Consider the following 25,709-nt stretch of genomic DNA (forward strand, 5'->3'; position numbering starts at 1 on the left):
TGGACACGTCGGCTGGCTTTCCAGTCGCTCGCTGGTCCCTGCGGAGCCCGGGGAGAGGCAGGCCGTGGGGATCCTAGCGCCTGGCTGGTCAGAGCAGGAGGTGGGCCTGGGACGGGAGGGACAGAAGGGCATCACCTCCCTCCTTGCTGGGCAGAGGCTGAGATGGCAGGGAAAGGGGAAGGGCCGTGAGCAGAGAGCTCGGTTGAGCTGTGAACAGGGCTCGTTAACGTCTCTTTCACAGTCTGCAGCTGCTGGTGGTGGGGGGACAAAGGGAGGGAAGAAATGGGACATTTACCAGGCCCCCAACCATGCACCAAAATGGGACAAAGTGCTTATTTCATTTGATCCCCTCAACGACCCTATAAAGTAGGTGGTTCTGTCCCCAGTTTTACAGACAAGGAGACTGACACTCAGGCAGACTAGATGACCTGTCCAAAGTCACGGAGCCTAGACACAATCATGGTTCTTTCTCCCTGTCTTCTCCCCCTCCTCTCTCTCTCTTTTATACCCCCATTCAGTGGCCTCATGGGGCTCTGAGGATGAAGCTAACAATGATAAGCACCCCACCCCAAGCTCTGGCCCTGCCGCCCTGTTTGGCCTCACGTCACCATGTTCCCTCGCTCTCCCTACCCTGGCTGGGCCCCAGTAACTCTGCTTTTCTTTCCAGTCCTTCATATTCCCTTCACCCACCGGGCCTCTGCACACGCCCTGTACCTAATGCTCTTCTCTCCCCTCCTAGCCACAGCACCTCTCCTCAGACTGCACGGACCGCGTCATTATCTCTCTGACCTCCACGAGTCCAGGCCCCTAACACAGGCACGCGCAGCACCATGAACTCTGCCTTCACAGCATTTCTCACTGCCGCACTTTCACGCTTATCTGGGATTATCTGATAAGTAACTTTCTTACCCCATGCTCTTCTCACCTTGGTTAACAAGTATTTAGCAAGCACCTGGGCTTCCTTGGTGGCTCAGTGGTAAATAATCTGCCTACAACGCAGGAGAGGCAAGAGATGCAGGTTTGATCCCTGGGTGGGGAAAATCTCCTGGAGAAGGAAATGGCAACCCAGCCCCATCACCCATCGTGCCCCCCACCCCATCTTGCCACCACTATCAGGCACCTACTATGTGCCAGGCAATGTCCAAGGTACTGTAGGGAAGTGGAGAACAAACCCAGTAAGATCGGTATCCTCATGAAATTCACATTCTAACGGCAGAAAACAGACAGATGGCACCGTCTATGCAGAGGGGTAGAGGCTGAAGGGCAGAGAACGCTGCCCTGGGGGCCGGCAGGGGTACTGTACCTCTATTTGGCTGAAGCAGGGACGACAGGGTGGAGAAAGGCCAGAGACGATGCTGGAGAACGGGGCAAAGACTAGGACACGAAAACCTGAGAATTCCTATGGAGGAGTCTGACTTCTCCCAGGACAATGGGCTGCATCTAAGCAGAACGGCCAGACATGTTTCAGAAAGTTGGCCAAAGCTGCAGTGAGGAGGCAAGTTGGAGGGGCAAGGCTGGAGGCAGGTGAGGGCAGGAGACTTTGCCTTAATCCAGGGACAAGGATGGCTGACAGAGGGTATGGGTGGAAAGTGGAGGGGGGGCAGAATATTGATAGAATTTGAGCAAGGAGGCATCTGGTGGCACTTTGAACTCCAAGCAGGCAACTGAACAGATAAGCCACTGACTGAGGGCAGGAAAAGCCGGGTTTGGGACGCAGGAGGGCAGAGGTGGTCTTCACCATGGACAGGCAGCATCAGCGGAAGAGAGGCGGGTAGAGTCCAGGGCAGAGGAAAAGGCCATGGCCTTGGGGACCACTCTGTGCAGTAGACAGAGAGGAAGGCATCACAAAGGCCCCAGGACAAATCCAAACAGAAGGACGTTCCACAAAATACCTGCCCTGTGCCCTCAACATTGCCGAGGTCATAAAAAACAAGGCAGGTCTGAGAAACGGTCACAGGCCAGAGGCTAAGGAGACAGGACGATTAACTGTCGTGTGTGTCTCAGATGGGATTCTGGAACAGAAAAGAACACGCACGTAAACACCAGTGAAATCCAGAGTGTGGGTTTAATGAACCTCAATGAACCACCGATGGTGTCTCGGTTTTCACAAACCTCCTGTGGTCATGAGAGATGTTATTAATACCATGAGTGAGAGCTGGGTGAGGAGGAAACTGAAACGCCTTATCATCTTTGCAACCTTTCTGTTAACCTAAAATTATTCCAAAGTGAAAGTTACTCAGTCATGTCTGACTCTGCGATCCCATGGACTGTGGCCCGCCTGGCTCCTCTGTCCATGGAATTCTCCAGGCAAGAATACTGGAGTGGGGAGCCATTCCCTTCTCCAGGAGACCTTCCCAACCCCAGGATCGAAGCCGGGTCTCCTATATGGGAGATGGATTCTTTTCTGTCTGAGCCACCAGGGAAGCCCCAAATTATTTCAAAACAAAATGCTTATTTAAAGAAAGGGGGTTTCAGGGCTCCAGGTCCCAGGGGCTGACTCTCCTGGAAAAAAAGAAACAGCTTAAGAAGGGGATCGGCCGGGGCCTTGGATGAGACACGCCGGGGTGTGCGCCCTGCAGAAACCGTGCACGTTTGCCGGAATCCGGGGCGGGGACTCAGGAGGGAGGGAGGGCAGGCTGTGGGGCTTCCAGATCGGGGTCATTTCCCAAACCAAGCCTCCTCACACCTTCCCGAAGGCACCCAGAGACTGAGCCTGGAGCCAGGGAGGCCTGAGGACACGGAGGAAAGTCTTCGCTGAAGCTTCTTTTAAAAACAAAATCTTAAAAATGCATGTACCTTCTGCATCCAACTCCAAAACAGTGCCTTTAATTTATTGATTATTTTTAGTTAGAGGATAGCTGCTTTCCATTGTTGTGTTGGTTCTGCTCTAGAACGTGAATCTGCCGTAAGTATATGTGTATATATATATACCCTTCCCTCCTGAACCTCCTTTCCACCTCCTCCAGTAACTTTTAATTTTATTATAACTGCCCCCCACTCTATTCCCCAGGGCAATCTCATGCACTAGTATGAAACGCTCACATATAAAGCATGAACCCTCAAAAGTGGGTGAGCAGGGGACTCCCCTGGTGGTCCAGTGGCTAAGACTCCAAGCTCCCCATGCAGGGGGCCCAGCTTCCATCCCTGGTCAGGGGACCAGATCCCACATGCCGCAACTAAGACCCAGAGAAGCCAAACCACTTTTTAAAAAGGGGATGAGCTGACCTGGAGAGAGTGGGGAGAAAGGACTCAGCCGTCCAGAATAACGCAGCTGGAGAAGGACGAAGAGGAACCCAGGCCCTACCAACGCCTATGCACTGTGACCCAGGCTCACATGACTTTGTTCATTTTTTTCACTCGCTTTTTCACTTACTCGTTCTTTTACAAAAGTTTATGTGCCTACCACGTGGCAGCCCCGTTCTAAGCGGCTAAACCAGGGAAGAAGACCCACAGAAATTCTTATGGGTTAGTGAGAGGAGGAAAGAAAATGAATTAAAAATAGGCAGTGTGTTGGATTGTAGTGAGAGCTGACGAGAAAAATCAAGCAGGGAAACGGACAGAAAATGAAGGGAGGGACAATTTTCAGGAGCGAGGCCAGAAAGGGGTCTCTGAGAAAGTGACATCTGAGTTAGGATGCAAAGGAAATGAGGCTGCTCTGCAGATGCTTCCTCATTTATCTTTCAACACCTGTGGGCGGTAATTGTTTGCCCTGTGTTACAGATGAGAAAAGTGTCTCAAAGAAGGAAAAAGATTTTTGTAAGGTCACCTAGCAAATAACGGGGAATCTGGGCAAGAGGGGAAGGGTGAACCCAGGCCTCCCAGGTCCTCTCCAGCGAAGCGGCTCCCCTGTCCCCACGCCCTGGCACTCATCACTGATGGATGGAATTCATCACACCTCTCACCCTTGCTGAAGTCAGGTTTTCAAATCTGCAGAACAGTCATTCCCAATTAACATCTCCCATCCCCAGATACCTTCTTAACCTAGTCAAGTTAAAGAGTGGTTAAGACCTGAGTTCCATCCCTGGGTTGGGAAGATCCCCTGGAGAAGGAAAAGGCTACCCACTCCAGTATTCTGGCCTGGAGAATTACACTGGCTGTATAGTTCACGGGGTCGCAAAGAGCTGGACACGACTGAGTGACTTTCACTTTGGTCACTTCACAAGGGATAGAAAGGAGTAGCATGCCCCAAAGGAAATCAGTCCTGAATGTTCATTGGAAGGACTGATGCTGAAGCTGAAACTCCAGTACTTTGGCCACCTGATGCAAAGAGCCAACTCCTTGGAAAAGGTCCTGATGCTGGGAACGACTGAAGGCAGGAGAAGGGGACGACAGAGGATGAGATGGTTGGATGGCATCACCAACACAATGGACATGAGTTTGGGTGAACTCCGGGAGTTGGTGATGGACAGGGAGGCCTGGCGTGCTGCGGTTCACGGGGTTGCAGAGTCGGACACGACTGAGCGACTGAACTGAACTGAACTGAGGGTGCTGGGGGGGGCAGAGGAAAGGGATCAGGCTTGGTGAAGGGGAGGGACCTTCCACTTGCTCAGCTCAGCAGTTTACTGACTTAACTGGGTCCGGCTGCCCCCTCCAACAGTCGCCTGGAACCCCTCCCTCTGTGGCCTGGGAAACGAGCCCCAAGTGGGGCTATCCCCACCCCCATTCCGTTCCCCTTCTTTCCACACAAAGAAAAACACTCCAGGGTTGAAGAAGTGACTCACGTTCCCCCAGAGAGGGCCAGGGCTGCGCTGAGTCAGGCTGGAGGAGCCCTGTGGTCACTGATCTGCCTGCCAGCCCGGGCCGAGATGGCCCTGTGCCCTGGGAACGGATGACAAACGCAGGCGGGGGTGGCAGGGACAAGCAGCTGGTGGAGCATGCCTGGATTTCCTCCCCCAGCCTCGACTGTGTCACTGGGTGTCACCTGGCCCTGCCCAGATGGAACCTGACGGAGGAGAAAGATTCCTCCGAACTTTCCTGAATGAGCTTTATGGCTGACTCACTGTGACTTGGGGACAGTAAGAAAACTCTCAGATCACCAAAGAAGGGAAAAAAAATCCCTCTTCAGTCTGGAGAGATCCTAGATCACTGGCAGAGATGCTCCCTGACATTTTGTTCCAGATTTTGCTCTTGGAAGAAACATATGACACAACAGACGGGGCTCGCAATTGCTTGCAAAGTGCAATTTTTATGTATCGGACTCGATGTCGCCATTAGCTGGCGTTAACACTCAATAGCCCGTCCCTGGTGATCCTGTGAACCACGCACTGGCTCCAGGACCATCCCTCTGGCCCGGGAAGGCTGTTCCCCATCCCGATGGCTCCCCTCTTCCAGCACTGTGGGGTTGCACCCCACCCCCAACTCGTCTCTTGTCTGCCAAGAGCAGGTGGGCCAAGAGGCAGGGTCTCTGCCCTCCAGGGCTTCCCCTCCAGGGCAGGGAAGCCACAGGCACAACTAAAGGGCATTAAGTGCCCAGAGGACAGAACAGTGCCAGCTCCTCATCCAGCTCAAAACTTGCTTCCGGCCACCTGGTCCCTCCCTGGAGGGGACCACCTGCTTTCCTCCAGAGAGATCCCAAGTCAGGGTTCCAGAGCAATCTTCTTCTCATGCTCCTTGGCTAGCCTCTCTCTCTCCACTGCTTGATGGCTTTTCTGAGCCACAAGCCCACCCCGACCCAGCCCGGAAGTTAAGACACTCCCGAGGAATCTGCAAAACACTCCTGGCTCTGGAGTCATGGCTCTGAGATGTGCGGCTTTGGCCGAGTTCCCTTGCCTCACCAAGCCTCAGTTTCCTCATCTGTTAAATGGGGACACACTAGGACCTATCTCTCTCTTTTTTTGGCGGGGGGGGGGGGTGAGGGTGGCTGTGCAACATGTGGGATCTTAGGTCCCCAACCAGGGATGGGACCCACGTCCCCCGCAGCGGAAGTGCAGTCTTAACCACCAGACCATGAGGCAGGTCTCAGGACCCATCTCTTTAGACTGACTCTGATGGTGTGCAACCGCCATTCGCCACAGGGCCGGCTGGGAGGTAGCGTTCACTCGGTGGTGGCTCCTGCCTCCCGCGCCGCGGAGCAGACAGGTACGAGGACGGGGAGAACAGGTGGCCCACAGCGCTGCACCCACAGCAGGTGTCCAGACACTGTCCTCCAGGCCCGGGCAGATCCTGGCTTCTTTCCCCAAGAAGCCACCAGTGGCTCTTACGCCAACCCCCCCAGCTCGCTTGCAACGCTGCTGCCCGTATCCTGCCAGGGCACCAACGTCCTCAGCTGAGCTCCCGGCGGTGGCAAGGGACTTCCTCTGTCGTGTCCCACACTTGCCTCAAACCGACTCAACAAGACATCAGGGCAGGGGGCTGGGCTGGAAGCACTGAGCCTGTTCCCTGTCCAAGGTGCCGAGTTGATAATCGCTTCCCAGGCCCGGGTGTCACACAGCATGTGGCCCCCTAAGCAGCAATACCCATGTAGGGGAGGGGGACTCGGAAGGGGCCACAGGCTGGGGGGTGAGAGGGGTGGCAGGAGAAAGAGAATACACTTCTTGAGTACCTACTATGTGTCAGTACCTACTTGTGTACCTACTGTGGCTCAGCGGTAATGAATCTGCCTGCAATGCAGGAGACGCCACAAGATGTGGGTGTGATCCCCGGGTCAGGAATATACCCTGGAAGAGGGCATGGCAACCCACGCCGGCATTACTGCCTGGAGAATCCCGGGGACAGAGGAGCCTGGTGGGCTACAGTCCACGGGGTTGCAAAGAGTCGGACACGACTGAAGCGACTGAGTGCGCACACCCTGTGTGTCGGGGGAGAAGGACCCAGCCCTTGTGTGCACGTGTGTGTGTGCGCACGTCTCTGTGGGTGCATGTGTGCACACGCGTGTGCGCACGTCTGTGTGTGTGTGCGCGCGCGCATGTATGTGCACGTCTCTGTGCGTGCGTATGTGTGCGCATGTATGTGCACGTCTGTGTGTGCATGTGTGCGCACGTCTCTGTGTGTGCATGTGTGCGCACATCTGTGTATGCGTGTGCACGCGCATGTATGTGCACGTCTGTGTATGCATGTGTGTGCGCACGCGCGTGTGCACGTGTGTGTGTGTGCGCGTCTGTGTGTGGGTGTGTGTCTGTGTGCACATCTCTGTGTGTGTACCACCCCTGAGAGAGCAGGGGACCTGGGCCCCAGAGAGAGATCACACCCAGGTCCAAGGTCCAGGGGCGATTCCCAGGGAGCAGGGTCCCGAGAGAAGAGTGGGCTCTGGAACCTGGAGAGGAGAGAGGGGAGCCTGAGCCACAGAGAGGAAAATGGGGGCTCCCACACAAAGGGGATGCGGTTCATGCAGGAGCATCACGGCTCTCAGAGCCGCAGAGGGGATGGTTTAGAGCAGGGGGGAGGCCTGCAGGGTGAGAAATTCATCTAGTTGAACATCTCAGAGGTGGCATGTGCCCGGGAGTTAGTGCGGGGCTGGGAGGGGGAGGAGAAAAACCTTAAATGGCAGCCAGCTGTTTCCAGCTCAAGAGGTGTGGGTGCAGTGGCGTCTCCTACTTCTGGCGGGGGGACCCCACTGGCAGAGACCCAGGCTCTGGTCCTTTCTTTCCACAGCAGGGTGTCTCCTCAGGTCCTTAGAAGGGCCCCCACTCCTGCCCAAGCAGGGGCCATGTAAGCACAGCGGCTCCAGTCCCCATCCCAGCCCCACTTCTGCAGACTCCTTCAAAGCCCAGGGATGGCTGGGCAGAGGGCAGAGAGCAGAGGTCATAAGGAAAGAATCCGGGGGTCAGAGCAGCACCTTCCCCCTGGTAGATGCTTCAAAGACAGATCTGTGCCATGAAGTCCCCCCACCCCTGAAGTCAGCAGGCCCCACCCCTGGGGAGTTGGGAGTGGGCGCAGGCATGAGAAGGCCTGGCAGGAGGATCTCTGCAAAAGGGCTGCCCGGAAGCTCAGCCCCGAGTCAGAGCTCTGCGGGAAGGCCCGCCGACACGCTGCGTGACCCTGACCCAGAGCAGCTCACACACCTCCCGGGCCCTGTCCTCACTCATCAAAGTGATCAGCTCCACCGCCCAGCATCTCGGTCTGCCTCTCCCTTCCACTCCGTCGGGTAGGGCCACCATCTCCCACCTCCACTCCTGCCCCCTCACCCGAACCCGTCTCCACTCAGCAGCCAGAGAGAGTTTAATAAAAGGCGACTCGGGTCCTGCCATCCCCTGCTGGCACCCCATCCAGTGCCGGGTGGACCATCCACCCCACGAGTTAGACATGTTTGCCTTTTCTTCCTTCACAGGCTTAAGTGGGATCTTTCGTTGTAGAAGAAAATAAAGCCTATAAAGTTTATTGATTTGAAACACACACACTCTCGTGGCTTTCCATGCTGTTGGGATGAAGTCCAAGTTGCTCACCTGGTCCACAGCCCCATGGGGTCCAGGGCCTGGCAAACCCTCTGCCTCACCTTGGGTCACTTTTACTTTCTACTCCAGCTATGCTGAACATGCTGTATAGGTCACCCACCTCAGGACCTTTGCACATGCCATTCTCTTACCCTAGAGTCCTTTTCTGTCTTTTCACCTGGTTAATACGTAACTCACTCTTCAGATTCTTTCTCAATTGCTTCTTCCTGAGAGATGCCCTCCCCCCAACCCCTGCCTGGGATGGGCTCTTCAGACATAAGGTCACACAGTATCCTGCTCAAAATCAGAAATCTGTGCAATCACCCAAGACCACTTCTGTGTGCTCACCATTCTATACTCTGTGCCTGGCACATAGGAGTTGGTCAACAAATGGTAGTTACCACCACCACCAATCTTCCCATATTTCCTTCGATTCTAGGCCTCTAAGAACCTGTGTTTGGGAATGTGCAAAAGAGGCCACGTGCAGGGCTGAGAACACAGGCATCAGTGGCTGAGGGATGTGGGTTCTAAGTCCCTGAACCTCTCTGAGCCTTAGTTTCCTCAGCCAATTAATCTGAAGATTAAATACGTATGACACATTGGTTACAAATGTCCTCATTATGACTGGTCAAAGTCTCAAGACTCCCCACTTTCTTTTGTACCAACTTCCCCCACCAGGCAATGTTCTGATGGCTGAAATGACAAAACAAGGCCCACAAGGGCGCTGGCTCCAGAGCGGATGTGCAGTAAGTCAGGGTTGCCCAAGTGTGATCAATCACCCACCAGCATCAGAATCAGGAAGCTCACTGGAAACGTAAGTTCCGGTCTGTACCCTACTCCACTCAGACGGTATCAGAATGCGTGTGACAATGGCAGTGAAATGTGCATCTGTCACCGGGGTCCCTGAGGATTCTCACGCACACTTGGGCTTGAGAAGGGCTGCCACTAAAACAGTCAAGTGACACTGTCACCGCCCCCCTGCAGCAATCCTGGGGCCCTGATGAGAAGCCCAGAGGCTGCGTGGATGGGGGTGGGAGCACCTGTCACCAGAAAGGCCAGCCTATCATGAACGGGTCTGCTTTCTCACGGTTTAGAAACATGAGCACAGGCCTCAGATTTAGACCAATTGAGGAGCAAATTCTAGAGTATTTGCTTAGCCATTTGCCCATGGACATGCAGCTCAACCTCTCTTTGTTGCCTTCTGCAGGCTTAAGATGGTGACAGTTCAGTTCAGTTCAGTTGCTCAGTCGTGCCCGACTCTTTGCGAGCCCGTAGACTGCAGCGCGCCAGGCCTCCCTGTCCATCACCAACTCCCAGGGTCTACTCAAACTCATGTCCACTGAGTCAGTGATGCCATCCAACCATATCATCCTCTGTCATCCCCTTCTCCTCCCACCTTCAATCTTTCCGAGCATCACGGTATTTTCAAATGAGTCAGCTCTTCGCATCAGGTGGCCAAAAGATTGGAGTTTCAGCTTCAACATTAGGCTTTCCAATGAATATTCAGGACTGATTTCCTTTAGGATGGACTGGGTGGATCTCCTTGCAGTCCAAGTGACTCTCAAGAGTTCTCCAACACCACAGTTCAAAAGCATCAATTCTTTGGCACTCAGCTTTCTTTATAGTCCAACTCTCACATCCATACATGACTACTGGAAAAACCATAGCCTTGACTAGACGGACCTTTGTTGGCAAAGTAACATCTCTGCTTTTTAATATGCTGTCTAGGTTGGTCATAACTTTTCTTCCAAGGAAGAGTAAGCATCTTTTAATTTCATGGCTGCAGTCACCATCTGTAGTGATTTTTGAGCCCAACAAAATAAAATCTGCCACTGTTTCCATTGTTTTCCCATCTATTTGCCATGAAGTGATGGGACCGGATGCCATGATCTTAGTTTTCTGAATGTTGAGCTTTAAGCCAACTTTTTCACTCTCTTCTTTCACTTTCATCAAGAGGCTCTTTAGTTCTTCACTTCCTGCCATAAGGGTGGTGTCATCTGCATATCTGAGGTTATTGATGTTTCTCCCAGCAATCTTGATTCCAGCTTGTGCTTCATCCAGCCCAGCATTTCTCATGATGTACTCTGCATATAAGTTAAATAAGGAGGGTGACTATATACAGCCTTGACGTACTCGTTTTCCTATCTGGAACCAGTCTGCTGTTCCATGTCGAGTTCTAACTATTGCTTCCTGACCTGCATACAGATTTCTCAAGAGGCAGGTCAGGTGTTCTGCAGGCTTAAAATGGTGACAACGAACCTCTAATTGCCAGGGGGTTGTTGGAAAGATCTGAGGAAGTGCGTTATGCAAAGTACATCTCAGGTTGCTGGGGGTGGGGGTTGGTGCAGGGAGGTGAGGAGAGGTGCAAAATGAAAGAGGAAATCCTTCACCGACTCTGCGCCTTCACTGCAGCCACAGGTGCACCGGCAGTGGAGTCTGTGCGTGCTTCTCAGGACCCAGGTGCCGGCCATAGAGAGAGGGCAGAGACTCTCCACACAAGGCTGGTCAACCACTCACCACCCTGGCAGAAGCAGGAGGTAGCAGGGTTTGAGAGGACAGGAGCAAGGGTTGGCTGAGAAATGGCTGGACACTTGCCCAGCGCCCACGCTCAGCGGCCAGGACCAGAGGAATCACATCTCCTAAGGCGCACAGGGTAGTGGGGCCAGGCCAAGACAGACTCTTTCGATTTAGATTCTGGTTCTGCCTGGCTGACGAGCTCCTACTCATCCTTCAAGACCCAGCTCAAAATAATCACCTCCCTGAGCCAAATCAGTTGTCCATTCCCCCAGCCTTTAGAGGCTGTGGCTTCTCACTTGTTGCTAATTGACTTGTCTGTCTCTCCCACAGGCCTGGGAGTCCCTTGCGGCAGGGGCAGAGATACCCCCATACCTGGCACAGAAGGTGCATTCAGCAAATGCTGATTCAGCTTGAATTCCAACTTTTTTTCAGCCTTCTGAGTTCCCTTTCTCTTCCCACTAAATGCCTCTATTCTAATCCCGTTCCTCTCCCAGATACAGGCCCTTTGTTTTCCAGGGTTTCAACTTCCAGATCCCGTTTTCCTCAAAGACACCAGCTCAAGCCAGAGCTGATGCTTAAGGGAGGATATACAGAAAGACCTCGTACTAACTTCTTAACTCTTGCTGGCTGCAGAGGGCTCCCACGGAAGGGGAAGCAGTCAGGGTCCACAAGACTGTTCTTTCCCTTCCTGAGCCTTTGTCTTCCCACGAAGCGGCCGCCCTAGATGACATCTAAGTTCCCACTTGCACGTGGCTCTCATGAGACCGTGAGCTCCCAGGCCCTGCCTCCCTGTGGCTTCCCTCCCCGCCACCCGGGGAAGCCCAGCAGGATACGGAGGAACCACCCACTCAGGGGCAGAGGAGGGTGAAGGACCGCTTTCTTGTGGCCGCCTCCTTTCTCAGACCAGCCCGGGACACCCGGGAACCACAAAGCCACAGGACAGCCTGGAGCCGGGCCGTGGGAGCTGCAGCCTCGGGAGGGGCGGGAGGACTGGGAGCCCTGGAGGCCATCACTTCCTCCGCCTCACTTCTCGGCAGGGGGTGCAGAGGGGCCCTTCTCGCTCCATGTCCCTGGGTCCCCAGGGCCTGGGGTGCTGGGAAAGGGGTCCCCCTGGGAGGACCCGAAGCTTGCTCTGGAAGGCTGAGTTCGAAGGCAGGTCTTAAGACTGGTCTCTCTGGCCCCAAGGGTCAGTTCTCTGCCCACCAGGCTCAGCTACCAGGAACGTCTTCAGCACCTGGGATGGCTCCATCACCTCTCTCCCCTCCTCTGAAGGAGCTGCTCAAACCCCACGTCCTGGCGTAACAGAAGCCTCGCCGCAGGGCAGGTGAAAGGCCCTCCCACTGGACGCGGCCCTCCCTGCCTCACTCCTGCCCCCTACAGGCCATCTCCCCACACAGCAGCCAGGGCCCTCCTAAAGCCAAAGGCGTCCCCTCCCTGTCTGGAGGCCTGCAGGTTCCCCATCACTGAAAAGTGAAATGCCGGACTTCCCTGGTGGTGCTCTGGATGGGAGTCCACCTGCTGACGCAGGGGGACACGTTCGGTCCCTGGTCCGGGAAGATCCACAAGCCGCGGGCAACTAACTAAAGTCCGCGTGTCCTAACTATTGAGGCCGCAGGCTGCGACTACGAAGCTCAAACGCACTACAGCCTGTGCTCGGCGACAAAAGAAGCCGCCGCAATGCGAAGCCCATGCACCACACCAACAGTAGCCAGGCCCCTGCTCGGACACAAGGAGAGAAAGCCCACGCCCAGCAAGGAAGACCCAGTGCAACCAAAAATTAATTAATTTAAAAAAGGAAATGCCAACGCCACGCCCCCCAACCCCGAGCCTGACAAGGCCCTGTAGGACCCGCTCTCTCCACACCCACCTCTTCCTACCCACTTCCCCCTTGCTCCCTCCATCCATCAGCCAGCCCCATCAGCCTTCCGGCCACTCATACTGTGCCAAACCCCTCGTCTCTGTCTCAGGCCCTTTGCACTTGCTGTCCTGTTTGGAATTCTCTCTGCTCCCTGCATCTCTGCCTGGCCGCCCCCTCCTCATCCATTCCCAGCCATCGAGTTTCCCCTTCCCCAGCTCACAGCCTCATCCCTGTTTTCCTTTTCTCTCCTTTCTCTGATGGAATCTTTCTGGTTGATTGGTTTGCATGTTTAAGTCTGTGGCTCCTTCTTCTAGAAGGCAGCTCCTCATGGGCGGGGGTTCTGCTGCCCCCACCATGAGGCAGGACCTCACTTCAGCCTCATCAACCCTGCAGAAGAGGATGCAGGAACTCAGAGGTGGACTGCCCAAGGTCACAGAGCCGGCAGCGGCAGGATTCAGATCCAGGTTGGCCCTGTCACCGTTGCAGAGCCTCCATGGGTGGGGCTCCCACAGTCAGGGGCCCCCTCTGGGGGTGGGGAATCTCACCCAGAGAGGACTGATTCACGAGGAGGTATTTAGCGAGGGTGCCAAGAATGAAGAGACGATCCACTTTCCTAAAGGGTCGGTCCTTCCTTGGAGATACGGGACACAGGGGCACCGGAGCAAGCCCAGAGGTGGAAAAGCATGGAGCAACGGGGAGCAGATGCGCCCAGAGGAGAAGCCACGGAAACCTTCACTCCACACCACATTTGGGAGAAGCAGAAACTAGGACCAGGGAGGGGAGGGGCTTCCGAAGGCCCCACAGCCAATCAGTGGCCGAGCCTCACGGCCTGGGCTCCCCGGGCCAGACTCCCGCCCCGCCCTGAGGACAGAGGGGCTCCAAGACAAAGCTCTGGATCTGGGCAGACCCCCTGCCCCGACCGGTCAGTCCTGAGGGCATCGGCATAGGTCTGAAGCCTTAAGACCAAGCAAGGACTCAAATTCCATCTTTCTTTAGAAAGACATTCGTCAAGCAGGTACTCTGGGTTAGGCCATGGGCCCCCGAGCAAAGAGGTGAACAGAACCCTCCTTGGAGAACCGTGTGGCAGTTTCTAGGAAACACACACTGACCCTCCGACCGGGCGGTTCCACTCCTACGACCCCCCCAAGAGACAGGCACGGGAATGTCACTGCCGCCCCAACCTGGAATCAACTCAAACATCATCCATGGCCCTGCACATCCACCCAGCGGCATATAACAGAGCCCAAAGGCAGGAATCCTGGCCCCAGCTCAGAGGCGGTACAAACACTCAGTGCTGACGGAAGCGGAAAGGAACCAGACCCAGGTGTACACACATGTGAATTCACGCAGACAGAGTCTAAAATCAGGCAAAACAGAGCAACAGAAGACGGGTCAGCGGCCCCTGTAGCCGGGGGATTGACCTGGGAACTTCCCACGGGGGGGGGGGGGGCACATGGGAACTCTCCGGGGGCCGCGGGAAGGTTCTGTATTTTGCTCTAGGTGGTGGTTGGTAGGTGTGTACATCTGTGAAAACTGAGTTGTACAGGATGTGTGCATCGGGTGTAAATTATGCCGCAGCGTTTTAATTACTTTTATATTCATGGCTGTACTGGGTCTTCGGTGCTGTTGCGTGGGCTTTCTCCAGTTGCGGTGGGCAGGGGCTGCTCCTCACTGCAGGGGCGTCTCTTGTTGCGGCTCACGGGCTCCAGAACACAGACTCAGTGGTTGTGGCCCATGGGCTGAGCTGCTTTGTGGCCAGGTGGGATCTCAGCTCCCCAACCAGGAATCGAACCTGTGGCCCCTGCACCGGCAGGCGGATTCTTAACCACAGGACCACCAGGAAAGTCCCTCTGTCACAATTTTAAAAAATGCACAATCATGCCCTCAAGAAGCACGCTGATGAGCAGGACCGGCGAGTGGTTCTTGTAACCATAAAAGTGGCTGATAAAACAGGCTGAGGCCCCTGGATGTGCCAGGAGGGAGCTGGGTTCTTCCGAAACAGCATCCGATATAACTGTTCCAACTGGAGTACCAAGCCGCCACCATCTCCATAGGAGAGACAGGCAAATGAAGCCCAGAGAGGTGACGTGTCCCAAGAGACAGCGCAGAAAGCGAGGGGGCCAGGCTGGACCCGGGGCCACTCCTGCCAGCTGGCCGAGCCCCCCTGGGCCTGCCCTGCCCCACGCCGCCTCCTCTCCAGGGCCGGAGGCAACAGCTGCTCTCTGTACTGGACGCGAAGCTCCTGTGAACTAACCGCTTCGGAAGTGCATCCGTCCTCCCCTCTGCCTCCTCCCTCACCCCTCTCACGCCACAGATCGCTGAGGTCAGTCCTGGACCTGGGTGTGTGCGTGTGTAGATGTGTGTATGTGTGGTGTTAACCCAGGGGCTGTTTCAACGCCTGGGTTCCCCCCGCCCAAGTGCTAGGAGGGTTTGAGGTTACAGTCCCCACCCTTGGTTCTTGTTCCCAAGTGACGCAACCCAGTGCCTGGATCCCGAGGATTATCAAATGTTTATTCGGAATAACAGCCACCACCACCAACCACTACCACCAGCCACCACCACTCACTTCTTGTGTTTATGTGTGTTAGTCGCTCAGTCGTGTCCGACTCCTTGTGACCCCATGGACTGCAGCCAACCAGGCTCTGTCCATGGGGATTCTCCAGGCAAGAATACTGGAGTGGGTTGCCATGCCCTCCTCCAGAGGATCTTCCCGGTCCAGGGATCGAACCCGGGTCTCCAGCACTGCAGGCAGATTCTTTACCATCTGAGCCATCAGGGACGCCCCACTCACTTCTTATCCTGTGCCCCAAACTCTGCGCATCAAGGTGTCAGCTTGTTCATCCTCACCAGTGATCCTCCAAAACAGGTCCGTTAGTAGCTCATTTTACAAACTGGGGAAACTGAAGCTGGAAGGGACTGACCTCGCAGGGAGGAAATGCAAAGCTGAGATGGAAACCCCGGTCTGGCCAACTCCACACCTGTGCTCAACCAGAGCATGACGCCTGGAATCCTACATACCACGGCTGAAAAGGGCCCCTTGAATCAGTCTGTTCCAGCCACTCCATTTTACAGATGGGAAAACTAAGCGCATCTTGCCGAGGGCCGCAGGCTGAAGCTGCATCTCCACCCTCGGCCTTGCCTTCGGTGACCAGCTCGGGGCAGACCCGCTCACCTGGGGAGGCGGCGCGTGGGAGGCAGGCTCCAGCTCCAGGCGGAGGTAAATATTGACCCGGCGGTGTTTACCCTGTAACCGGACTCCTGCCTTCCCCAGAGAGGAGGGGAGGAGCTGGTGGGGAGGAGCCTGGGAAGGAGGAGGGTCTGTCTTCTGGGTCAGGAGCCGCTCCTCACACACGGTGAGCCTGAGGTCAGGAGGCTGGGGACTCCAGACAGGGGCCACTGGGTCCTGGTCCCGGGCCCCCGGGGCAATGCCGGGAGCTGGGAGATAGGGGTCTGGGCTGGGGGGACACAGGCCTGGGTTTCAGCCCTGGCTTTGCCACCTGTTGGCCGTGGGATCACGGACAGGTGGGGAAGGGGGTGGGCGGAAGGACCTCACTTTCAAGTGCTGGGCAAAGGCGAAAGGTAATCAGCATGTCGGCCGGGCCAGCGTCCAGCCCAAATCAGCTCCCCGGACCTCTGGCCACTGCCCAACAGTCCCATCCCCGTCCCCAGGGGGTTTTCCCAGGGAGGCAGTTTCTGCCAAATCGAGTGGCAGTTTGGGACTGAAGCCAGAATCTTGAGTAATCGGGAAGCTGCTGCCTGCTTACAGGTCCTAATTCCCTAACTGATCACTGAGCCTCAGCCTTCCCAGGTCCATAATGGGGATGAACCTGCTCCCTGCGGTTGGTATGACGGTTGACACGTAAGTGCCAGGCACATGGGAGACGCTCACATCACCCCTCAGTCTTTCCTCCTATAAAACAGTGAAAGTGAAGTCGCTCAGTCGTGTCCGACGCTTTGCGACCCCACGGACTGACTATAGCCTACCAGGCTTCTCCGTCCATGGGATTTTGCAGGCAAGAGTACTGGAGTGGGTTGCTGTTGAATTAGGTGGTTACAAATCCCCCTTTAACACAAGCACTCCAAGATTTTAAGGAGATCGAGCAGCCAGGCCCACCTCCCTGAAGTTGGATCCTCTCTCAGCTTATTTCCTGAATGTTTCCCAGAAACTTGTTCCTCTGTTTACATCTGCCCCTCACTAATTCCCCCACCAGGAGCCCTGTGGGGAAAGGGAGCCTTTCTGAGGCTCGTCAGGGAGCCGAGACAGGCCTGGGCACCCCATCCTCAGGGCCACTGGGGAAAGGGCAGGACCCCCAGGTCCTAGACTCCCAGCGCCCCTCTCTGGCAGTGGGGTCAGTCAGCACTGGTTACTCATTAATCTTTGCCCCTGGCCAGACTATACCTTCAGTTCAGTTCAGTCGCTCAGTCGTGTCTGACTCTGTGACCCCATGGACCGCAGCACGCCAAGCTTCCCTGTCCATTGCCAACTCCTGGAGTTTACCCAAACTCGTTCCATCGAGTCAGTGATGCCATCCAGCCATCTCATCCTCTGTCATCCCCTTCTCCTCCTGCCTTCAATCTTTCCCAGCATCAGGGTCTTTTCCCAGTGAATCACTGTCCTCTCTGTCCTCTCTCCAAAGCTTGGCTATCTCCTATCTGTCCTCTATAGGAGCATCCTATCTCCTCACTGTCCTCTCTCCAAAGCTTGGCTCCTTGGAAGCCTTCCATTCCATTCACTGTGGCCCGAGGAAGCAGTTCAAATGCCGCCTCCTCTGGAAAGCCTTCCCTAATACACCCGCATGGCCCGGGGGACCCTGAAGCTACATCCCCATTTTCTACCTTATTTCAGAACTTTTTGGAAACTTCGCCTTTCTCCTCTGTTAGATCAAAGTTCCTGGAGGCCCGCTAGTTACTCGCAGGAAAGCAGGAGAAGAGGAAGGTCCAACCCCACAGGGCAGAGGACTCTGGGGGGCCTCTAGGGCCAGACCCCCTCCTCGCCACACCGCCCACCCTGGGCAGCGTGTGGGGTGGGGTGGGGTGGGTGGGGGCTATAGCGGGTGTTCAGATTACTGTGGTCTCTCCTGGGGCCGCTCTGGTGGCCTCCTAAAGGGTTTCCCGGCCTCCAGGCTTGCCCTTTCCCTCCATTCTCCACAAAGCAGCCTCTGCGATTATCTAAAAAATGCAGACCTGACCACATCACTCCCCTCACCGCCCTTAGGATCCAGCCCCAAATCTTGAACCAAGCCTTCCCTGCTCGCGCCCACCCCAGCCACCTCCCAGGCGTCATCTTCCGAGCCTGCAGGCAAACTGACTCCCAGAGCACCAAGTTTTGTCCCATCTCCCACTTACAGCTGCCCCCGCCTGGAATGCTCTTCCCCGTCTCGTCCATTCTTTAAGGCCACAACCTCCACGGCACGGCCTCTAGGGCAGTCTTTCTACGGCCCCAGGTTGCCCTATCTGCGCACACAGCACCCCGTGTGTCTCCTTGGCAACAGAAATCACACTTGTAATTTCCCCCTCCCTATCTCCTGATTGCCAGACTGAAAAACAGACCTACCAGTCTCATTCACACTCATGCCCACAGCCCCAGCTCCTGGCATTATGCGAGGCATACTTTTTTGGTGAATGAATGAATGGGTGGATGAATGAATGAATGCAGCACTTTGACCAGGGCAGGGCGCTTACCTAGTTAACTGAAAAGAAAAAATTGAGAAGGACAAAAAGTCGTAAACAGTTGCTGATGGCTCCTCCCTCACTGTTGCTATCACCCTGACATCAAAGTGTGGACTTTGGCCAAGCTGTTTATGTCTTGGCCAACACCTGAAACTTTCTGTTGAACCCACACTGTAGCCCTCCTACTACTTAAATCCTGCTTCTACCCTGTATAGGGCTTGGTCTCTCCAATTCCACCTGGGAAACAATGTATCTGTTCTTTAACAAGAGTTAATAATGTGCCTATAAGCAATAACCCAACAGCACAGGGCAGGCCACACTGGGGAGATACTTTGTACTCTCGGAGCTCCCTGCAGACTGGTTCCCGGGCATGTGGCTGGCCTCCTATCTTCAATCAGTCATTCTGTTGTTGTTCAGTCGCTCAGTGGCATCCGACTCTTTGTGACCCCATGGACTGCAGTAAGCCAGGACTCCCTGTCCTTCACCATCTCCCAGAGCTTGCTCAAACTCATGTCCACTGAGCCGGTCATGCCATCCAACCATCTCGTCCTCTGTTGTCCGCTTCTCCTCCTGCCTTCAATCATACTTTCCCTCAAGTTCTTAACAGTGTGTGAAACCTTTCTATGTCGTGTACTAGGTGGTATTGGCCTGCGATCCTGACAAGGAGCAAACCGGCCGCACTTGGTAGGAAAGGGGGTGCAGAGAGAAGGAAGAGCTGACCCAAAGTCACGCGGCAAGTGGGTGGGACACCCAGTCTTGACCCTTGGGAGCTGGACCTGGTTCTCAGCTCAGCCACTTACAGTAAAGATGACTGCTGACCCTTCAGCTCAGCCCCTAGTTGGGAAGGTAAAGAAACACTCCCAGGGCTCCACAAGAGCAGGCTGGGCCTCCCTCCCCCAACCTGTCTGTCTGGTAGCCCCCCGGACATCCAGGAGGTTTGCGCCTGCTCTGGTACCGTCTTGCCGTGTGACCCTGACAATCTCCTTCACCTCTCTGTGCCTGCTGCTGGGCAGTATGAGGACAATCAGAGACAGGAGGGACAAAACGCCCCCTGAGAACCCTCATCTCCCACGTCTGCAGAGGGGGTCTACTTGAAGCCTCTGAGAACAGCGCTGACTCCCTGCCAAGGGGTTAGAGATGGAGGTGGGGAGCTGGGGACCATCAAGCAGATGGAGGCAGGACACAGGAAACAGCCCACGCACTCTCGGAGCAGAGCCCCGTTAGGAACCCCGGGGCCGGGGAAGCTTGGCAATGCTGGCAAGAACACTGAACTGTATAAACCCGTGGAGCAGGAGAGCCAAGGAATAAACACTCTAGCAGCCCTGAGTCACCCCCACCTCAGGAATGAGCACAGGGCCTGGTGTTTAGGAGAAACCAAAATGACAGGGGCCGAGGGGCCTGACGCCAGCCTTCCTCCCGCCCGATCGTGGTGGACCCACTGCCCACGGTGGAGCTGCGGCCCCTCGGCCTGCCCCAGCCTCCCACCGTCCAGCCGCAGCAGCGTCCGCTGCCACCTCCCCCTCTCTCCTGCCGCTCCGGTGCCCAGAGGCCGAGCAAGCCCCATCGGGCCCTTTCCAAGAGTACTTCCCACACGCCCACATCTCTGGTCCTCTGCTCGCAGAAGTGCCCTGACCTGGGATGTTCTTTCCAATTCAGACGCCACCTGCTCGGTGAAGCTTTCTCCCACCTCTCCATCCAGAAGGGAGCCCTCCCCTGGCAGCATCGCGCTACCTCTCCTAAAGACATGCCACCTAGCCTGAGGATGGTGTGGACATTTATAGACTAGTGAAAGCCCTCTTTTTTTTTTTTGGCCATGCTATGTGCCATGTGGGATCTTAGTTCCCTGACCAGGGATTGAACCCGGGCACCCTGCAGTGGAAGCGCAGCCTCTAACCCCTGGGTGGCCAGGGGAAGTCCCATGGGAGCGGTCTTACCATGGTGTTTACGACCGTTTTTTTCCTCCCTAGACAAGACTTGGCATATAGAAGAGTTCAATAAATCTTTGTTGAATGATGAGCTAATGCCTGATTTTCTAAGTATCACCCTCCCTGTTTTCTCCCCACATGATAAACTTTAATCCTTCTTCTGCACTTAGCAAAGAGGTTAGATGTCAGGCAGAACTTCCCACCTTGAGCTTAAAGTTGTATCAGAAAGCTGTATTCAAGTAAAGCCCTCTTGCTGGGTTAGCTCACCAAGTCTGTACACCATCCTTGACAGATAAGACATATCATCTCATTTCACAGATGAAGAGGAAACAGAAACTCAGAGGTGATGATGTCACTTGTCCCTCTGGGGAAGCAGAGGAACCAGAATTCAAACCCAAGTCTGTTTGAGGACAAAACCAGGGGTCTTTCTGACAGGCTGGAAGGTTGTAAGGCTCTGAAATGTGTCACCAGGGCAAAGTGACCGAACTCTCCTTCTTTAACTGATTTTTGAGAAGGATAAATTTCTCTTTCTGAGTACTAAGGTCAGGGTGGGCTTGGAGGCAGAGTGGATGATATGACCTCGAAGTCACCCTTTTTTTATTTCCCATATACTGAGACCTTAAATCAAGTGCCGATCCACTTGGGAGTGAGCACCCTGCCGCTGCAACAGTTCAAGAAGAGCAATCCAGGGGGAGGTTCCTGATCAAAGAGCTAGGTTGGATCCAAGAGTCTCTACGCGCCTCTAGTGCGGAATCAAGCCATAGCTTCATTATCACTGACTCTGGAGTGGCTCGTGGTGGTGCAGGGAGGCAGACACTCGTGGGCGAGAAAAGGGGGGACTGGCTTGAGGGGAAGAACGGGATGTTGTATGCGGGCTCCAGCCCCGGAGAGAGTGGGAGTTGGTCCCGGGGAGTCGCTGGGGGGACTCATCAGGCTACAGGGGCCCTTTCCTGCCCACACCTGGCACATTCAGGCTTGATGGCATGGTCACAGAGACGGGGAGGTGTGGCTGCGTCCCTGGCCCTGGCAGCCACCATCACCGACACAGGCCCTCCTCAGGCCCCACATGGTGCCCTGTGTCCACTCCACAGGGCAGAGCAGGATGAGAGAGAGGGAACTGGAGGGGCCTGACCTCGGAGAAGACAAGCCGCAGAGACGTAGGTGGCCTCGGCCTCCATGATGGTGGTCACCAGGCCCCAGAGAGGTACTGAAAGATCTTGGCTTTCCTTCCAGAACCACCCTCCTCTCTAAAACAGCCTCAACGAACTCAGCCTGACCAAACGGATTTCTCTCCGGGGACTTCAGAAGCACCGACCCCCCCCCCCCCCGGGTCCCCCCAAGTCCCCAAGTCCAACTCCGTTCTTCCTGGTGCCGCTGCCCATCCGAGTCAGTGGCCTCGGCAACCCCCTCCGATGAAGACCCATTACTGGGACATGCTGGGGAAGCCAGATCGCTGGGCTTAGGGCACCCCAGGGGCCCCGGTCTCTGACAGCATCCACTCTCAACCCTCAGGGCATAGTGGATCCAGCCCCAGGGCGCCCGAACTACTCCTCCGAAGCTCTCGGCGCGGCCACCCACGGCGCTCCAAGCCGAGCCTCAGCCCCAGACCCGCCTCACAGTCCCGGGACACTCAGGTCCTACCGAATCCAGCGCTTCGGACGGCCCCCGACCCCCTTACGGAACCCGCCGAGGGTCTCCAAGCCCAGCCGCGTTCCGGGCCTTCCGGACGCCCCAGCGCAAAACCACAGCAAGGGAGCACGAACCGAGCGGCCACCCCGACCCCCTCCAGCCGCCCCCGACGGAACAGAGCGCGGCGCAGCCAGGCGAGCCGAGCGCGGCCCGCGCACCCCACGACTGCACGCCTTCCCAGAGCCGCAGCCGGCGCCCAGGCCCCCCGCGCGCCGGGCCGGCCCCGAGTCCCACTCGGGCGCCGCCGCCGGGGGCCGTCTAGGCGGGCCGGGCGCGGCACTCACCATCGCTCGCGCGCTCCGCTCCGGCCCCGCGCCGCGCTCCCGGCCCCACTCCGCCTCTCGGCCGCGCTGCCCGGACTGCGAGGCTGGGCCCCCGCGGGTGAGCGCGGCTCGCGCTAAGAGCCCCGGGAGGCGGGCCCGCCGACGGGCCAATGGCGGGGCGCGGGGGCGCGGGGCCCGGGCGACGCGGCCAATCACGCCCGGGGCCGCCTCCCCCGCCCGCGCCCGCGCCTTAACCCTCGGCGCGCCGGGGCCGGGGCCGGGGGGCCGCGTGCGCACCCCCGAGGGCTGACCCGGGATGGGGCTCCCGCGCCCGGCGCGGGCTCCAGACCTCGCCGAGACCCGGCTCGGGGCCGGCCAAGGCCAGGGAGCCGCTCAGCTGCGTTCGGTGCGCGGCGCCGGGAGCCTCGGCGACCTTTGTCTTCTTGCCTGGTGCCTGCAGGGAGTGTGAGCCAGGGCATTGCAGCTGCGCGCGCGCGCGTGTGTAAGAGTGAGGGAGGCTTGAGAGGCGGAGGGTGTGCGTGTGTGTGTGTGTGTGTGTGCGCGCTTGAGAGGCGGAGGGTGTGTGTGTGTGTGTGTGTGTGTGTGTGTGTGTGTGTTTGAGAGGCGGAGGGGTGTGTGTGTGTGTGTGTGTGTGTGTGTGTGCTTGAGAGGCGGAGGGGTGTGTGTGTGTATCTGTGTGTGTGTGTGTGTCAGAGGAAAGGAGGAGACAGAAAAGCCCGGGGGAGGGATGGATCCCGTGCGCGCCTATGTGTTTCTGTGTGACAGAAGGCAGAGACTGACTATGAGGGTTTGTTACTGCGTGCTTCTGTGTGTGTGTGTGTGTGTGTGTGTGTGTGTGTGTGTGTGCACGCATGCGTGTTTACGTGGGCTGTGTGTGTGTGGGAGGGGTGGGCTGTGTGTGTGTGTGTGTGTGTGCGTGTGCATGTTTACGTGGGCTGTGCGTGTGTGTGTGTTTAAGTGGGCTTTGTGTGTGTGTGTGTGTAAGAGGGAAGGAGGGTGTGTGTGTGTGTGCACACGTGCGTGTTTACGTGGGCTGTGTGTGTGGGAGGGGTGGGCTGTGTGTGTGTGTAAGAGGGAAGGAGGGTGTGTGTGTGTGCGTGCGCATGCGTGTTTACGTGGGCTGTGCGTGGGGGGGGTGGGCTGTGTGTGTGTGTGTGTGTGTGTGTGTGTGTGTGTGTAAGGGTGACAGAGGCTTGAGAAGAGCAGGGAAGGAACCAGAGAGGAGGACTGATGCTTCTCCATGCCTGCCCGGCTTGTATGTCAGGGAAGGACTGTCTCTCCCTGTGGTCGTGTGATTGCCTGAGTGAGGGAAGTGTGTGTGTGTGTGTTTGTGTGACGTGTGATCTGTACTCTCGCGGCCTGTTGTGCACGCACGTTGGTATGGTAGAAAGACATTTTGTGTCTCGCTGTAAGCAAGTAGAAACCAAACCCCTGGGTTCTGTGGTGTGGCCTGTGCTGTGTCCGTGTGCGTGCCTGCGAAGGCCGCGGCTGTTATTTGGCACAACTGTATGTGTAGCCCAGTTTGTGAAAAAGGGAGAGAAAAAGATACAGCCAGGGTGTGTGTTGTCCGTGTAACTTTGTGATTGTGTTGTGTTGAGAAAGAGAAATTAATATGGGTTAATTTCTGTGATAAGTGGATGGCTAGGAGAAATGAAGACATTCCAGAGAACATGGGGGTTGGGGCATTGAAGGATGTATAAGAGTTCATGAGGCCCGAAGGAAAGACCTGGGGAATCTTGCCAACCAGCCATGGGGGACAGAGGTAGACTTGGGGAGGGGGAGAAGCTGGCAGCAGAGCCCGTGCTCAGGAGCTGGCCCAGAGTGACTCTGCAAAGGGACCATCTGCTCCTGGGCAGTGTGGCCACATGGTGGGCAGGGAGGGGCCTGGGGAAATAACTCCCCCTGTTTCCGTACAGCCTCTGGATTCTCCAGCGTGGAGGGAAGCAGATGGGGAGGGGGGCCACTTGCCAGAATTCACAAAGTTTGTTGAGTGCCAGGGATTGAAAGAAGGGAGAGGTGGGCCCTGCCCTGAAGGTGACCAGATCTTCTCTGGACTGAAGGTCTGGACCCTCTCTCCATCTGGGGACTGGTGACTTACACTATCAGCTGCCCAGAGCATTCCTGGGCATTGCATTCTAATGTTGGAGGGACATTCTGAGATCCAGGGAGACCGGAAAATGGAACCAGTTATCCTGGCGGTCCACTTACCAGTGATGCAATTTGGGGGATTCCCTTCTCTCTGAGCCTCGGTTTTCTCCTCTGCAAAGTAGGATTTGTAATTCCTGCCTACCCTCAGTACTGATGTGAAGATTTAATGAGTTCACGTACACATGGGCTCTTTGTAAGCTATGAATCACTGGAAAATGCTGAGCATTGCTCCATTTCTATACAGTCCAAAGCACTTTGATGCTGTCAGAAGTCAGGCCAGCCTTGCCTTTGTGGAAGGAATGACTGGAAAGGGGGCACCCGGGGACCTCCAGGTGCTGGTAGAGTGTGGCCTGCGGATGGGAGGGTTGGGTACGGGGATGTGCCATTTGTGAAGACTCCTTAGGATCTGGGCTTTTTTTCTGTGTATGTCGTAGTCCAACAGCATGTTCCGAAAAGAAAGGTCAGGTATCCTGACTGCGGTTCTCTTGCTCACACGATGGGCATTCTGGGATGCTCTATCGGTGAGGCAGGAGCTGAGCTGAGTACTGGGGCTGTGCAACAGTGAACAAGATGGGATCCTGACTCTTCCAGAAAACCAAGGAGGAAGGGCGAGGCTTTTTCCACTTCTAAAGGGGACACACCGCCCGGGGAGGCGCTTACCCCGAGCCACGCCCCGGTCTGGCGGCCGAACCGGGACTAGAACTGAGGGCTTCCAGCACTCGGGCTGAGTCTTTCCTGTTCCAGCCAGCCAGGCTGCCTGGGAAGGACAGGCCCTGGTCTTCACGCTGCTCTGAGGACACCAGGGAGGAGGTTTGCTGCCCACTCTGCTGATCCCCAGTATTCCCCTCCCCCAAACAGCCTCATGGGAGCAAACCTACAGATACCGTGATTCCCACCCCAGCCCCTTGTTGCAGGTGAGGAACATGAGCGTTCAGAGAGGGAAGGTGACCCCCCTGAGGTGGCCCAGCGGGTCTGAGAGGACTTGCTCCTTCCTTCTGGCTCCTCACTGCTCCTCTTGGCGTTTGTAGACTCGCTGTGCCGACGGAAAGGTGGGCCGTTGTGTGGCAGGAGAACCCGATTCCCTTGTCAGGCTCCTATCGACTGGGTGTTGAGGATGCTTCTGCCAAACACTCAGGTTTCTGGGTACAGTAGTCAGCGCATCAGGGCTCGAACTGGCAGAAAACTGCCTTAAACTGGTAAGGGCAGGGTCGAGCAAGCTCCAGGCATGGCTGCACTGAGGGGCTCAGAT

General features: G+C 56.2%; 1 protein-coding gene across 1 annotated transcript in view; it reads right to left on the bottom strand.

Moving 5' to 3' along the window:
* ECE1 (endothelin converting enzyme 1) overlaps positions 1-22,422 on the bottom strand; it is a 121,194-nt gene extending 98,772 nt beyond the window's left edge. Inside the window, exon 1 of the mRNA XM_065929992.1 lies at positions 22,313-22,422. Coding sequence (XP_065786064.1) covers positions 22,313-22,315 — 3 coding nt within the window. The 5' untranslated portion in view covers positions 22,316-22,422. The remainder of the gene's footprint in view (positions 1-22,312) is intronic.
* Between the last annotated feature and the right edge of the window lie 3,287 nt (positions 22,423-25,709).

This window comes from Muntiacus reevesi, chromosome 3 (assembly GCF_963930625.1).
Source record: "Muntiacus reevesi chromosome 3, mMunRee1.1, whole genome shotgun sequence".
NCBI classification, from domain to species: domain Eukaryota; kingdom Metazoa; phylum Chordata; class Mammalia; order Artiodactyla; family Cervidae; genus Muntiacus; species Muntiacus reevesi.